The following is a 16,849-nucleotide window of genomic DNA, read 5'->3' on the forward strand; positions in this document are numbered from 1 at the left end:
TTTTGTTTTAAACCCTTACCCCCGTACCCCCCCCCCCCCCAGCAGTCTGGCAACCTGTGGGTTATATATTTAATAATAACACAATTTATAACGCGCGGAATGTTGCGGACCGTCGCATTGTTCTGGTGAGACACGCTTGTCTTGCGATCGAAACGTCATGATGTTTTATTTTCATTAATTTTTTTATTTTAATTTTTTTATCCACGTGGCTTTACCGAAAGGACCATAGACTAGTATTTGGCTGCTCTAGATTTCCACATGAGAAGCCACTTTGTTGAGCTATCATTTGTGATAGCCCAGGTCGCTTCTGAAAAAGAGCTATACAACTCGGTGGGCCTTATCTGGTAAAATAAAATAAATAGTTCATAGTTTAAGTACAACCCCTGCGTGTGCCATTGGTGGTTCTCTGACGCCCGACAGACCGAGGCGACTGCCAGCAGAAGCGAATTTGGCAGCAGCCGTGCGCCGTTTGCCTGTTTATCTGCTGCCCTGGCTCCACGTATGGTGCCCCGTTGGATCAAACTTCCAATTAGCAGTTGAGAATGTTGTCCCTGGGAGTGCGTGGTTTTTTGGAAAGGGTGTAAAAAGTAAAAAACTAAAAAGTGTCTGTGCACGTTTTTGTGAAAGATTTTTTTGAGACCACGCTGACGTATAAAGAAATCGAGTGTTTCACAACAGCGTCCAATGGTGGGACGAAGAGATGTACAGCCCACGTCTTTTAGACCGTGATGTTTGGCTGTGCCAGAACCCCAAAATTTGGCAAACGTTCAATTTCTCCATGCGGTTCGTACAATTTCTGCAATGTTCAATCTGTGACGAAGGTTTTCCGAAGCGTGGCGAAAACACGTTGTGCAGCAATATGAGGGTGTTTTATTTCGACAACACAATTGCCAATCAGTGACACATCGCAAGGGATGTATAGCTGCAGGATGGACAGGAGCGCTTTTAGCAAGTGGCAATTTGTGCTGTCTCTGCTTGGAAGTTCCACTTTGTCAGTGGCCCGTCACTGGAAGCCGCCACTTCATTTACAGTGTCACCTCCTGGGATTTGGTTTGGGCAACCTGGTCACCAACTTGGCCACCAACTTGAAACTGCTCGTGCAAATGATCTCATAACTTTTTGTTGTTTCTTTTTGTTCAGGCGTTAGAGAGCTTAAATGTGTTTTATGTGGGTAGCGGCAGTTGATATTCAGCTAATACGTGGGGACATTACTAGTGACCTGGCACCGATTTCGCAAATTTTATTTCCAATACAATTCCATTGGCGTCTGGTGCCCGTGTAATTTCAGAATGGGGGTGGCTTTGATCGATCAGATTTCCTGGTGGTGGAGGGTGGGTTAATTTTGTAGTTTAACTATGGGTGAAGTCTCCGATGATAAGAATGCCCACAATGTGGTTTTTTTTATAGTCGTGTGTGGCAATAATGGGGTTATCAAGTTACGCATCCTACCCAGAACCAGGACTCTTCAGTGGCATTAGTAAATGCACCGGCATCTGGAACTCTCCCATTGCACACGCAGCATCGCTGCCCCCTCATCCACCTTCAAGCAGCAGCAGCAGCTAGAGGCTCACCTGTTCAAGCCCTCACGGTTTCATGCTCCCACCTGTTCAGGCCCTTACCTGTTCAGTCATTCACCGGCTCAGATTCACCTGTCCAGTCACTCACCGGTTCAGTCTCTCTCACCTGTTCAAGCTCATGTACGAGGGACTTTGAGATCTGGCTCCACGCGCCGAATTCTCGATAGAATATTGGGTTCGATTCGCGAAATATGTACGCGTTATAAATAGCGTTTATCATCATCAAGTTGTATATGAGGGAGAGGTTTTGTGCTGATGTTCTGGTGTTCTTGGAATGTCGGCCTTGGACTCATTTTCACTGCAGCATGAAAGAGATGGAAGCAGATCATTCGAAGGGTCACCACTGGGAGTGACAGAGGTTAAAGATACCACAGAAGAATAACGGCCCCTTTGCACACATTACTCTTTAACTTGCCTTTATTACATTTTTTAAGTTTTTTGCATTTCATTTAAAAAATATTCTTTTTTTCGATTTCAAACTGGGGCTCCAGTGGTGGCATGGTGTCCTCCTTGGCTTTCAAAAACTGGAAACCATCAACACCCTTGCATGCGACCTAGCTGCTTCATGGTCAATCGATTGCAAAACTAAACCCATATTTAACCAACGGTCTCCAGTCACAGCTGATTTGCCCCGTCACCTGCAATCCAACAAGTAGCACACTTTTTATCGTACTATCTGCGTGTGACCAAATCGCCCGGAATGCATCCGAGCTCATTGCATCTCAAATTAAGCTGGGAGTTGAGCTGTGATTGTGCTCGGAGGGAGCAAACACGTTGCATAATGAGTTATTTTTGGCTGTATGAACAGTATGTTGAACTTCTTTCACACCGTACATAGCCAACCGTGCGAATCGGAGGATGTGGTGCTCGGCAGCTGAATGATGTTCAACAAATTCCATTGTTGTACTGTACTTGTCTGAAATCAATGCCCCTTGTCCTCGCCAACTAACATTGACCAGCGGGGTGAAGTATGGTTAAAAAAAACCCCCCACAAACCTGCACGGTGTGAGGAGGCCAGGTATCCAGCCGTGGATCGACAAAAAAGGATTTCGGTGTGCACATGCCCACTGTCCCGAGTAAGTATTCACATTCAGGAGAACCACAAGGGGGCTGTATAATCGGCGTAACTTTTGTCCAACCGTTTGTGAGGCTACTGGGACGCTGAGGGGCAATACAATCGTCAAAAGTTTCCATCTGCGCTTTCGATAAATTAAAAAAAGCAGTTCCCACCGAGCATGCACCAACGGACAGGGTTGATTGTGTTTATTTTCGAGAGGGCAAGTGTGTGTTAATCGACCAGGCTTCAGAATGACACCACACCGGTTGCTTGATGGAATGAATCGATGCTCGGCAGCTGCCAACAACCCTGTGAAAAACAGAAAGCAAACCTCCAAGCCCCAGAACGGGGCTGGTAGCTCCCTCTGGATGGAGCCATGTCCGTGGCCACGTTTTTCATGTGCACGTAAGCTCAACACCGATGCACGATCGAGGGTTACGGTAGCTAACGTTGAAAACATAAAAAAGCGAAGTCTGGTTCGTTCCACGTTTTGATTTATAAAGAAACCTCTCTGCCAGCTGAATGATTTGTTTCTAAGTGCCGAGAGAATTGTTTTGTAATGCTGCTACACAGATCTACGTCTCACAGGGGACGTGCAGAATTTCAATAGACCAACGCGAGGGGATTCAACTATTCGAGTAAACTTCCAAGTCCCTTTTTTAAATCCTTTATATTAAGTTCGCTTGCTTGCTTGCTTGCGTGCTTGCTTGCTTACGACCGTGCAAATATTTCGGTCGTTTTTTAACCCACTTCCCGTGATCCAATCGAGCTGACATTTTCCACACAGACTCGTTGTGCGTGACAATTAATTTTCGTGAAAAATTTTTTCCAAAATTTTACACTGTTTAGGGAATTTTTTTAAAATATTTAATTACCAATTGCTTAATGCTGGCAGACAATCATCTGACCCATAGGTGGCAGCCATCTCAAGCCAGAGGACGAGAGGACTCTAGCCGCCACGCATATAAAGGATTTATAGTGAAAAACTTTGTTTTTACGGGTAAATTTTTTTTCTTTTTGGTGATTATTTTTCACGCTCTCACCAGTCTCAGGTGCGGGGTAAAGGCAAGTTTGTGGGCAGGGAGAGAGGCAGGTCAGAAAATAGCCCTTCTGTTGGCGATGGCTTCGCTGGGCAATTTCACAGCCACATTTTTTTGGACGGGGTTCAAAAGTGGGTCCCTCTAGCCTCGTTTAACCCTCTCCCGTACGGAGACGTCTGAATGTTGCAGGGTTGCGGGTGTCCCGTTCGCCGCCCAATCTCGGAACGCGCGAGTGGCTCTCTGCGTTGATTGTATTTAAAGAATCATAGCGCCGTTGTTTTTAAACACGTCGTCCTCGCCGCAGAGAACCGGAGCGAACACGACCATAAACTTTGATAGCCGGCGCCAAACTGTGCCACACGCCCTCCCGCACATGGCCTTGTGGTAGCCTCTGCACCAATAAAGTTATTTTATTTGAGCTTTTTTTTTCTCTTCCGACTCCGTTCCGATGACGGAATGGGAAAGGGTTAATAACCCCCTGGAGGCCTCCCTCCCCCAAGCCGTCGCGATCCGCCACTGATTTTGCGTGACAAAAAACGAATGAAAACAAAAACACAACTAAAGAAAAATCATCCCTACAGGCAACGCTTACTTTTGACGCGAATGCTATCGGTATCTTGTTAACGAGTCCTGATGTTGCTTCTTATGATGAGTGTGTACGAGTTATTGTTTTGGGGTTTTTTTTGATGGGGCTTGGTACTTCCCCCAAAGTGCCGTGCTCCGCGAAGGAATTAAGTTAGCGAAACACTGCAGAATGTACAAATACTTATCCTGTTTCCTACGGTCATCTAAAACCTGGCGAAAAAAACTAGTCTAGTTTCTAGATCACGGCAATATAAACAAATTACTGCAAACAAATCTAATTATTTTGCAGTTTAACGGCAAGCTATTCTGTTCTCTTTTTTTGTCTTTTTTTCCAGTCTCTTCTGTAACTGGAGTCGCACATACACTCTGTGTGTGGAACGCAGAGGTCAATCTTCCACTCGTGGACGCATTCCGCGCACAAAAGCATCGTCATCGGCAGAACTTGACACAGGGGGATACAACAGCGGTGATTGGGGTTGCCACTTGGGAGTTTCAAAATTATCCGTCTCTCTCTCTCTCTTACCCAACTGAAATTTCTCTTGTTTGCACACAAATAAGACAAATATCCAACCCATAATCTTTAACAGGCTGTTGGGAGCATGCCCTGTTAGTGAGCGCTTACAAAGGCCGGGACGGCGCACCAGTGAGTGGTGGTGGTGGTGGTGTGGCCAGCACCACGCATATTTATCTCCAAGTGCTGACGTTTACACACCGCGATTGGTACGCATTCGAAGCCGAGTTGAGCAGAGGGACCGGTTCATAGAATCGCCACTCATGTGAACCTTGGCCGGAGTCGCCAGGATTCGTAGCGCGTCTCGCTAACCGTGACGCTGCCCACTGCCCCACTGACAACATTGAATTCTCGTAGGCAAAACCGTTTGCACACACGGGGTAACACAATCACCAGGTGTGTTCCATAGAAAGCAATCGTGTAGCCAGGTGCAGAAAAAACACTTGGTGATTACGGTTTTGTAACCGCAAGATCAAGGGCGAGAGTGAAATGGAGAGAGAGACGGCAATTGTATCCAACACTTTCCGCAAATTATTAGTAAAAAATAAATCCACCACGATAAGAAAACGCTTGCACAAAGGCATGCTGCTCACGAACGGCATGAAGGCACGGACGCCCATCATGCCGTGCGTGCACGTCACGCGACCACCCACCCCAGCGCCCTCAACCTTGCCCAAACCACCAGCTCCGAAGAGCTTGAACACGTGGCCGTCGAAAAAGTGACCGTCCCACGAGACGGCAGAGCGAAGCACGCCGGGGAACCCGGTGGTGACGGCGCGAGTCACGCGGGCGGCACAAGATTGTCGCGTGACCACGTGGCCGCGGTGGTGGTCCCGGGATTCGTGTCCCGCTCTGCGTCGTCCGCTTCTCGACGCGCGCGTCGCGGGCGGGAAAACATCGCGTAAACAAAACCGAAACAATTTTTGCCAGCTTCACGGATCGATGTGGAGATCCGTTTTTTTTAAGGAACGACAACAACAACAACGACAGCTCGTCGCGATTCGTACCGGGGGGGGGGAGCGACTTTCACGCTCCCCCTTCCTCCGTTCAGTCGACAAACCCGCAGTCCTCTCGGACCACCACTGCCAGGCTGAGTTACAACTTACCGACGCTCGTTTATGCGGATTAATAAAATATAATTTACTTATCGTCTGTTGTTAGGTAGGCTTCATAAAGCTGGTCAATGGTGGTCCCTAGGCACTGGTAATTAATGCGTGTTAATCATCACCGCTCTCGCTTGCTCGAAAGTGCACTTACAACGCTCCGAATGTCAAAAAAAAAAAAATCCTTCGACTTTTTTTTTTCCCCTTTTCTTTTTTTCACAGCCTCCCGCGACGTCAGCCATCGGCTTGCATGGTAGTCGACCCGGCTAATCTCTCCTCCTCTGACTTTGCCTCACTCCTGATGGCCTGCTGGACGGACAGAGGAAATCACAGTCAGCCGAAGTTCGTGAGCCCGTCAGCCCGGCGACAGCATTCAGATACGGCATCGTACTGGCGGCCCTGCCCCTACTTGTGGGGGCTGACACGCATTCGCGTAATTTAACTGGCATTTTCAAAATGACAATCTCCCCATGCCAACGTCCGCTACAGAGCCGCCGATTTACACGCCGCAGTTGATTGTGCCAACAAAGACACAAGAGTGGGCGTGCTAAAGTGACTCGAGCTGAGCAATTCATTTTTCCCACCGAGTGGACCTAGGGGGAGACCAGCAACGGGCACTCCGTGGCTGGCATTGAGAAACCCAAATTGTTGAGACGAGAGCGGCGCGCGCACCAGCCGTGACTGTGGCACTGTCCCCCCCCCCCCAACCACGCCTGCATGGTTAATCTGATCGCATCTCTTGTCCTGGAAGAAAAAATACCGCCGCACGGGCTGAGATGAGCGAGCTGCAGGTGAGTGCGGTGGGCGAAAATGTTCACTTGAATAGTGTAGAACAAATCGGCTTTCGCGACAAATATTATTCGTAATAAAGGTTTTTTTTAGGTTAGATGACGTGTTCTAACCCAAGTACCTTGATTATGATTACTAATATTTTTTTTTTTAAAGTAAAGAAAATAAAAACATGTATTCCAGAGATGCACGTGTCTATTTGAAATTCTTGCAAGAGCAAGATAACCCCATGTGTTAGAGAATGGCCTACGGGATGGGATGTAGAGCTGCTTCGGAAATCTTGAGTGACCTCTTCAATCCACACTCTAAGTGGGGGAGGGGGGGGGCGTTCCTTTCCACGTCAGAATCAGAATCTTTATTTATACTGGAGGAATCCGATGAGCTGTAAAGTTCGTTTTCACAGATGTCAAGCACTTGCCCTCTACCACAGAAGAATGTCCATTGCACGGCAGTGAACCTGATGTAATTTAGCCAAAAGAAGTGAAAAATCAAGCTTAACACAACGGCTTTTTCTCCAGCCATTGGTGACAGGGCTGAGATCATGAACACGCTACGTTTGAGAAACGAGGTTTCATCCCGGGTTGTGGCTACAACTTTGACTTGCAGATTCTCAACATTGGCAGCTCAAAGTTCCCACCCTTGAGCAGGGGTTGACAATCGTAATCACAACCAAGAGAATTTTTTTCGAATTCTAAACAACCCCTTCTATTTCAAGACCAGCAATGCACGTGATTAACGACGTCACGACGCAGTCATTAGAGCCACATGCGGCTCTGGAGAGCCGCAGGTTGCCGGACCCCCTTGCCCTAGAGGCACCTGGAACACCTCTACAGTTGTATTTCTCCAAAGCGTTCGCGGCTCTGGGCGTTTATTATGCATGTGGTTTGTCTCTTGCCTTTTACGCTGCGCTTGATTGCCGCCAGCACCTTCTGTGGGTAGAGCAAAAAAAACAGGCACGCACACGAGTGACTCTTGCATATAAATACCGTGAAATGCCTGTTAATTTTCACACGTGAAGTCCAGCTAAAACACATTCCTGCGGAGGGAGCTGGTAGGAACGTTGGGTTGCTCGGTCAATGGCCAGGGTCAATGGTGGCGTGGTGTATTCCGCAAATATGGCCGACTGTGAGGGCGGGCACAAGCCGGCGTGAGTAGGTTAAACGTTGAGTTTTATAAGGGCACCACGGGGTGACCAGCCCCTCCCCACCCAGCCCCACCCCTCCCACCCCCCACCCAGTCCCACCCTCCCAACCGAGCCCCTGCCCACCCTCCCCACCCATCCCCTCCCAGCCCCTCCCCACCCTCCCCACTCAGCCCCTCCCCACCCAGCCCCTCCCCCACCCAGCCTCTCCCCACCCTCCCCATCCAGCCCCTCCCCCACCCAGCCTCTCCCCACCCTCCCCACTCAGCCCCTTCCCACCCTCCCCTCTCCACCCAGCCCCACCCCTCCCATTTTTGGATGCACGACGGACGGACGGACACAATAATCCCCTGTGGGCTGGTGTAACCAGGAGGTTCCTACCAGTAAAACCTTATTTGTCCCCCCCATGTGGCTGTATTTTTCCTCATTTTAATAAAGCTATTCTCCCCTCTCTCAACTAAAAATAATAATACAGGATTGGGAAGATGAGCTTAGAAAAAAATATATATAAAAATGACCATAACTATTCATTCATTATTTTGTTTACGCGTCTAAAAAAAAATCTAGATATATTCAACCTCTCGGGAGTAAATGGATTTTTTTCTTAATCTGCCGTCAATCAAGACACGAAGCTTTGAGAGGCTCCCGTTGGATTGAGTTACAAAAAGCAAGCTTATTGACGCTGCGTTGAGAAACTGTGTTCTATCCCAGTGCTGTTCAGAGCCCCATTGCTAAGCCCACTGCTGGCATTGCCAAGTACAGCTCTCAAAGTACATAAATAACTGCCACCCTGAGCTAAAAAGCCCCAGTGCAGTCGCTCAACTTCAAATGACACATTCTGAAAGGTTACGTTCCAGTCGGCTGTTGACGTTAGATTTTTTTTAAGACTCGAGTTTATTATGCGCTGCCCTGAATTTAAAGCCCCCCATCCTTGCCAGAAATAATAAAACGCTGGCTATTTATTACCCGTAAAAAAAAAAAGTTGTAATTTTTTTCTATTTTTGTTGTTGCCGATGCTTCGGGGACATCTTGAATGCCAGCTCGTGTCGGCGAGCCAGACTGAGTGTGTGTGTGAATTTGTGTCTGTGTCTCTGCGTGTTTAACTGCCCGTATGTGTGCATTTATGTGAATCTGTGTCTTTGTATTCAGTCAGGGGAGCGGGTGTGCAGGGGTTAGCGCGCTGCGCTACGATCCTGGCGACCCGAGTTCGATTCCCGCTCACGGCCATCACCTGTCACAGTTTTATCTGAATCGGTCTTGGGCATCCCCTCGTTCAACTCAGCCTCAAATGAGTGCCTGATGCGGCGTGTCAACATCGCCACTGGGAAGACAAAGGCGGTCGGGCGTGGTGCTGGCCACCCACCCCGTTCTGTACTGTTCCAGCTTTCATAGGTGCTCGTTAAAAACACTTGCTCTAACAGTCTGGTAAGGCTATACGGGGTATATTTGTCTTTGTATTCAGTAAGATGTGGTGCTGCCCACATCATCCCCACGCGTGCCGTGCCTGCGTGTTTGTGTCGGATTGCCAATGCTGCATGAAATAAGCGGATAATGTATCGTTTTGTTCGGGAAGATTTCGTGGGAAAGATTGTTCGGCGAAAAAAACGTTTTGGTGGAAAAGCGTATCTGGATTCTACTTGTTCTGTCGTTTTGAACAGTCGCAAGTACAGCCACCGTTCTACACTTGCCACGGTCTGGCCTGCGTGTGAGCACAAAGACGAATCCAGTTGTTGCCCCGTGAAGTAAACACAAAGTCAGATTAGAAACATCCCGACTTTGGAAACAAACGAGCGGCAAGTTTTTTTTTGTTAGTTTAACACCGTAGGCTGTCGTGACCAATATCCACAGTGCAGGTGTTTTGGGTTAGATCGCGTAAATATTACCAGAACCGCTTTCATATTTGATAGGCTCAATAGGGAGGCTGGATGCTGTTCAAAATTAAGCTTACTCGTGTCTAGATTTAGACTACTTGGATTGTTTTGCTGCTATAAATGTCCAAATGATAAGCCACTTCGTTGAGCTATCATTTGTGGCCAGGTCGCATCTGAAAAACAAGTGAATACCTCGGTGGGCTTTGTCTGGTAGGATGGGCTTGGTTTAGTTGTATATCGCACTACTATCGTGTTTTGTTGTTGTTGTAACGTTACCTGCCCCTACTGGACATCTGTGAAAAAAGAGCTTTATAGCTCATCGGATTCCTCAGGTCTAAATACATATTCTGTTTTAAAATAACCGACTAACAGGTAGCTGTTGTCAATCGGTTAGTGCGATAATCTCTAATGACGGTTTTCCTTAACGAGGGTCGAAGAGGACTTTTAAATACCTATCAATGGCGGTTAATGAAGACAAAGATCCCCCATATAGCCATGAACAGACTGTTGGGGCAAGTGCTGTTCGCGAGTAGCACCTATGAAGGCAAGCACGGCACACGAGGGGGTGGGTGGTCACGCCCGGCCGCCTTTGTCTCCCCAGTGCCGATGTTGACACTACACCAGGCGCTCATTTAAGGCTGAGTCGACTAAGGGGAGGCCCAGAGCCGGTTCCGATATTAATCACTGATATTGGTCGTGAGCGGGAATTGAACTTGGGTCGCTGGGTTCGTTGAGCAGTACACTAACCACTGCGCCATCACAGAGGTCATTGGTGGGCAATTAGATTATCATCAGACAAACACCTCCGCCACCTCGATTCGCCCTCCGAATTATTCCATGAGTACTGCAAAAACCGACAGGCAGCTGTTACGATAAGACATAAGACCTGTATGCACATTTGCAGATGTCCGTACAGGTCTTTTTTGCTCTGCCTTTGTTTCTCCACTTTTGGGCTGCTGATTTGTGTTGTTGCATCCGTGCGGCTGGTTCTGGTTTTCAACAGCGGAATTCCCGAATAGCTTCGTTCATATTGGACTGATCTTTCCGTGAGTTATTATTGTGTCCTCCCACCCCACCCCACCCACCCCCGTTACGAACAGACAGACATAGCTAATACGCAAAGGCTTTCAATCTTAGTTTGGGAAACGTTTCAAATGGCAATCGAGTCCTCGGTGTTTCGAGCGCTGTGTGCTTTGGCTTTGAATGAGAGTCACCCCCATAGCTCCCCCTCCCCTGCTCCCCGCTGTGCGTCCCCACACTCACTCTGCTCTCGGCCGACCCCCAGGCATCCCTTGAGCTCGGGCAGCGACAGCGCCTTGTTGCCGTTGAGGTCGCAGTACTCCATGAACTTGCGGCCGCACCGCTGCGGCTTGGGTCTTCTCTTGAGGAAGCGGCGTAGGGGCCTCATCTCCTTGCGGCCCACGACGCCGCGCCCGCTGCGATCGAGCTGCGTGAAGAACCAGCGGACCGCGCGCTCCTCCAGCGTCTGGCTCGGGTCGGGCTCCTCCATCCTGCGCGTCGCAGAGACACGGCGAGCGAGCGGGCCCCCTCTCGTAATGCGGGTACGGCACCGTGTCGGGCCCATGAAGCCTCCAATAGTTGATCGTCGTAATAATGACAAACCATTCGTTGTTGATGTTTCAGGTCAGGTCACGTAACGATCGGGCCAAATGTATGTCGTCAAGAAGCCGTGCCAAGCGTCGTCCTGCAGACGCTTGCGTCGTACCTGGCTGCGAGATGTGGTTGTGAGGATTGTTCTTCAACTTACCAGGGAGCTGAAACAGCCATGTATTATTGGTGGGCGAGATGTTTCGGGAATCCTCACCCCACCGCCTCGGTGCACTCAGCAGTTGTAAATCGTGACGCCAGAGTTAGTCAGTCGGCGGGTCGGGTGTAGTGTGGTAAAGTGTGGACACCCTCCACCTCCATCAAGACACTTGACCAGCATGTCAGAGTCGGTCAAACTACCCTCTTTGAGTGGCACTCTACACCTTTATCAAGACACTTGACCAGCATGTCAGAGTCGGTCAAACTACCCTCTTTGAGTGGCACTCTCCACCTCCATCAAGACACTTGACCAGCATGTCAGAGTCGGTCAAACTACCCTCTTTGAGTGGCACCCTCCACCTCCATCAAGACACTTGACCAGCATGTCAGAGTCGGTCAAACTACCCTCTTTGAGTGGCACTCTCCACCTCCATCAAGACACTTGACCAGCATGTCAGAGTCGGTCAAACTACCCTCTTTGAGTGGCACCCTCCACCTCCATCAAGACACTTGACCAGCATGTTAGAGTCGGTCAAACTACCCTCTTTGAGTGGCACCCTCCACCTCCATCAAGACACTTGACCAGCATGTCAGAGTCGGTCAAACTACCCTCTTTGAGTGGCACCCTCCACCTCCATCAAGACACTTGACCAGCATGTCAGAGTCGGTCAAACTACCCTCTTTGAGTGGCACCCTCCACCTCCATCAAGACACTTGACCAGCATGTCAGAGTCGGTCAAACTTCCCTCTTTGAGTGGCACTCTCCACCTCCATCAAGACACTTGACCAGCATGTCAGAGTCGGTCAAACTACCCTCTTTGAGTGGCACTCTCCACCTTTATCAAGACACTTGACCAGCATGTCAGAGTCGGTCAAACTTCCCTCTTTGAGTGGCACCCTCCACCTCCATCAAGACACTTGACCAGCATGTCAGAGTCGGTCAAACTACCCTCTTTGAGTGGCACTCTCGCGCTGCCGCTAGCGCGAGGCCCCCTCTGTCAGCAGTGGCGTGAGCACGCAGCGGTGCGTGTGACTCACAGCTTCGTGTACCCACGAAGCTGTGAGTCACGAGCAACGTTCGCAGGCAAACGGCCACCGCGAATCGGCATCATTGGCCAAGTTTGGAAATCCCCCCCCCCACACATCTGAATTCCCTGACAATAAATCACATCGGTACAAAGGACCCCCGAATGTCTACTGAGTTAGCGGGGGTGGTGACGGGGTGGGTAGGGGTGGGGGATCCCCTGTGGCTAAGCTGGGCAGGGAGGGTGGGGGGGCCGCGGTTGGTTTTGGTTCACTCGAAACCGTTGCTCGGCTTCAACTTTGCCCCCCGGGTGATTAACGATCGGTGGAGTCCCCGCGCGTGTATTGGTTTGGCCCCGCGGCGGTGAGTTTGGGAGGGCTCTCACTTCATCCCCGGGGAGGATTCCTGCGCCTTGACGGCCTTGACCATGTCGGTGATGAGCGCGTCCAGCAGGGACGTGATGAACTGCGCTTTCTTCCCACCGGGACACCCTGGCATAAAGCAGAGGTCATTTAAACAAAAAAAAGAAACATGCACAAAAAAATCCCACCAGTGGCAGTAAACTACCCTTGATTCATAGCGTGTCTATATTTTATCTCCTGTTTACTCTGCAATTGTCCGATGATGAAATGTAGCGGGGGTGTGCGTTTTTTTCCCTTCTGTACGAGACCGATAGCCCACGACCTCCTGCACCCCAGACGAGGGAGTTAACATCTCGCCACCGCGGCACCCAAAACGTACAAACGTGCACCGATTCATTCTGCAATGTAACTGTGTTTTTTGGAGCAGAAGTACGTGGGGAGAGAAGAAACGAAACAACAATACTGCCGTTCTCGTTGCTCGATGATGGCGCGCTCCCTTCTCACGCGGCAACAGCTAGGAGATGCTTCAAGGCTCCCTGTGGATCAACAGTGCCCCTCCTTAACACAAACCGGGCTTTCTTATCTGCGATAAATAATGATTTATGGTGGAAACGCCTTGTCCTCCCCTCCGTTGGAATTTCTCAGCGGCTATAATAAGTAGACGTACGAGTTGACACGACACACCTTGGAATGCGGCTCCCTGTAAACAAGGCTGCTGATGTCTCAGCTGACTCCCCTATATAAGTGCATGGCAGGTAGGCAGCCAGTATTTTCGCACCTCCGGTTGGCTACGTACGGCACGAAAAGAAGTTCAACATGCCTGCATACTCGGAAGAGATAATGTGCCGAGTCCAACCACCAACCAGAAGTTGAACTTGCTACCTCCGGATCGCGAGCCGCTCCCTCTACCGCTGAGCTGCCTGGCCGAATCAAGAGTGGTTGTCTGATGGGGGAGACTTGCCCCTGCCATAGGTATGTGGCATTTCTGCCACCGGCTCAGGGTTACGTCTCAGCAATGTGTGTGGCTAAATTTTGACTTAAAATGTCCGTGACTGCAGGAATTCATATTCTTTGCTTCTTTCGGTGAAGTCACGTAGATAGAAAAATTATAATACAAATAAAGTGAATAGAAAAAATAAAAATAATGAAAATAATAAATAATAATAAAACATTAATGTAGACTGTAGCCTGGTTCTTAATCGGAGTGAGTGTACTGGCAATCTCTAATGTGGACTCTAGCCTGGTTATTAAGTTTGGTGAGTGTACTGGCAGTCTAGAATGTAGACTGTAACCAGGCTACAGTCTACATTATAGACTGCCAGTACACTCACTCCGATTAAGAACCAAGCTACAGTCTGCATTAGTGTTTTTTTGTTTTAATAATTTTATTCACTTTATTATAATTTTTATGTCTACGTGACTTTATCGAAAGAACCAAAGAAAAATGTGTGTGGCTACTGTGTGAAAAGAGCTGGAAGTTGAAGGATTTTATTTTCATAAGTTTTTAACAATTGCCCTCCGTCGCGATTCCGTTAACTGTCACCACTCGGTGTGGCAGTCCCATTCAAGGAGTCTTTTTGTTTCTGTTGCGGTGAATGTAGCGGCCTCTCGTGGCGAAATGGATGGCGTGAGCTAAGCTATATACAATAAATATATTTCTAATACGCATAACAATGCATGTCTGGCTAGATTACAAATCAATTTTAATTGCCAAAGCGATGCGTCGTTACACCCCGAGTTTTTGCAATGCCGAAATGCTGCCCTGTGATTGCCGCCGGTGAGAAAGCCCTCCGTTTAGCCAAAGCCCAGCGAAACGTTTATTCTCCGCTGTCTGTTCATCTGCAATACCAGGCTATGTGCATCAAGTGCCGCCATTAGTTTGTGGCCAGGTCGCTTCTGTAAAAATCAACATTAGCTCAGTAGGACCTACCTGGTAAAATAAAATAAAAAACATAATTATCTTATTTTATTTAACCAGTTGAGAACTCCAGAGTCCTGGATAGTCTCATTTCGCCACCACCATCATCATCGTCGTCACCATCAGGCATTGCCACACAGCAGGGGTCATCAACTGGTGGACCGAGGGCCTGACGTGGCCTGCGGAGGCTCTCGGCGTGGCCCGTAGCGCTGTGGCCCGCAGAGACATGAGGCGCGCAGGAGCTGAGAGATGCAGATTGGTGAGGTGAAGCAAAGATAACCGAGAGAGAAATGAGATGCATGGAGATAGGAGACACAGAAGCTGGTGGATACACAGCTACATGCAGCCATGAGGATCATCTCAGGGATGCTAAAGAGCAACACCGCTGCCGTGGCTTCTGATCCGCACAAACATCGCTCCTCAGCAGCTCCGCCGCACATATTAGGGAGCACCGCAAGGCCATCAGAATTCCAAACAAGGACATCTCCATGCCACCACCGCACAGGTGTCTCAAATCCAGAAAGCCTTTCTGGCAATATGCCAAGAGCCTCCATGACGACGACAAGATCACCGAAGCTCGATGGAGGGAAGCCTGGGCAAACAGCAACCCGCTGTAGAAATCCATCATCAGCCATCCCACAATCCTCCAACCTGGACCTGACCTACCGAGGAAGATCTGGAACTCCTTGAATCGGATCCGGACACTCCATGGAAGATGTGGGGACGCTTTCTCCAAAAATGGAAAATGAACGAGAGTCCAGTTTGTGACTGTGGTGGTGCGACATATCAGACCGCGCAACACGTCGTGAACGACGGCCCAGTCAGACCATTCAACGGCGATCTGAAGCTAATCTATGCGGCTACTCCTGAAGCAGTCGAATGGATATCAAAATCTCGGCATCTGTTTGTAATCCGTTGCAATCCCCCAAAATGCATCAGTAAAGAAGAAGAGACACAAGATTCGTGCTCTCGCCTGCGGACGTTCTGACGTCACGTCGTCGTGCCTCAACAAGTGACGTACGACCGATTGTCGTACGACCAAAACTATCCGGTTACGTGTGAATACACAATTTATCTGTCGTCCAAATCCATCTGTTGACTCAATTACTATGTTGCATCACTGAATCCTTCCGGTGTCGTGTGACTAACTCCATCGGGGGTTGTACCACTGACTCCGTCTGGACGTGTGGGATGGCGATGCTGCCCCCCTCCCCCCACCCCTCTGACCTGCGAGATCCCTCTTGTCGTAAGGATCCTCTTGCACGGCACCTCTTGACCTCGCGTTGGGGTCGCACTTTGGGGTTTGATACCTGCTGGAGGACAGAGAACGCTCGCCTTAGAATCCTACCCACGGGCCGTGCGTTCAAGGATCACAAGGGCCACGGGTTGAGCCACGGTGGAGCCATGGTGGAGCCATGGTGGAGCCACGGGTTGAGCCATGGTGGAGCCATGGTGCAACCACGGGTTGAGCCATGGTGGAGCCATGGTGCAGCCACGGGTTGAGCCATGGTGGAGCCACGGTGCAGCCACGGGTTGAGCCACGGTGGAGCCACGGTGGAGACACGGTGGAGCCACGGTGGAGCCATGGTGGAGCCATGGTTGAGCCATGGTGGAACCACGGGTGGAGCCACGGCAGCGCCTGTGTGCACGCTCAGATATCGGCCAAGGCTGCGTGGACACGTGAGGTGGCCAGGCGGGCGGCGTGAGTGAGTGAGTGAGGAGCGTGCGGAGGGCGTGCCTGGTGGAGGATCCCGGGATGGGCCGCCCCGTGTCGACGAGCACGCACCAGCAGTATCCCGTCGTCTGGTAGCACTGCACGGGCTGGTAGAGCCCCCCGCCGCCGGCGGCGCACTCCGGCACGAACGCACCCTCGCGCGGGTGCTGCCTGTCCTCCTCCAGCACCGACTGACGCTCCTCCTCGCACGAGCGCGACTTGTCTGGCCGCGGAAGAGACGGGCGGATGAGGCGAGAGAAGGGGGGGGAGGCTGGTGGCTTGCTCGTGAGAGGTCGGAGCCGCGCCGAGCTCCCGGCATCCGCTGAGATCACCGCGGTGGCTATGAGATGTTAACTGTCTCGTCTGGTATACACGAGGTCGTGGGTTCGA

The 16,849-nt window shown here is 50.0% G+C and overlaps 1 protein-coding gene across 8 annotated transcripts in view; it reads right to left on the reverse strand.

Annotated features, from left to right (window-relative positions):
• Nucleotides 1-1,976: 1,976 nt before the first annotated feature.
• Nucleotides 1,977-16,849, reverse strand: part of LOC144723508 (SPARC-related modular calcium-binding protein 1-like) — a 67,720-nt gene continuing 52,847 nt past the window's right edge. For 3 of the 8 annotated variants that reach the window (XM_078602315.1, XM_078602313.1, XM_078602320.1), the window contains exons 8-13: nt 16,484-16,682; nt 15,973-16,058; nt 12,851-12,956; nt 10,938-11,185; nt 7,558-7,591; nt 1,977-6,182 (exon numbers count right to left, since the gene is read on the reverse strand). In XM_078602315.1, the coding sequence (XP_078458441.1) occupies nt 6,140-6,182; nt 7,558-7,591; nt 10,938-11,185; nt 12,851-12,956; nt 15,973-16,058; nt 16,484-16,682 (716 nt within the window). In that variant the 3' untranslated portion in view covers nt 1,977-6,139. The remainder of the gene's footprint in view (nt 6,183-7,557; nt 7,592-10,937; nt 11,186-12,850; nt 12,957-15,972; nt 16,059-16,483; nt 16,683-16,849) is intronic. The other 5 variants (XM_078602319.1, XM_078602317.1, XM_078602316.1 and 2 more) reach the window with 5 other exon arrangements.

This window comes from Lampetra planeri, chromosome 18, assembly GCF_965212315.1.
Source record: "Lampetra planeri chromosome 18, kcLamPlan1.2.h2, whole genome shotgun sequence".
NCBI lineage: Eukaryota > Metazoa > Chordata > Hyperoartia > Petromyzontiformes > Petromyzontidae > Lampetra > Lampetra planeri.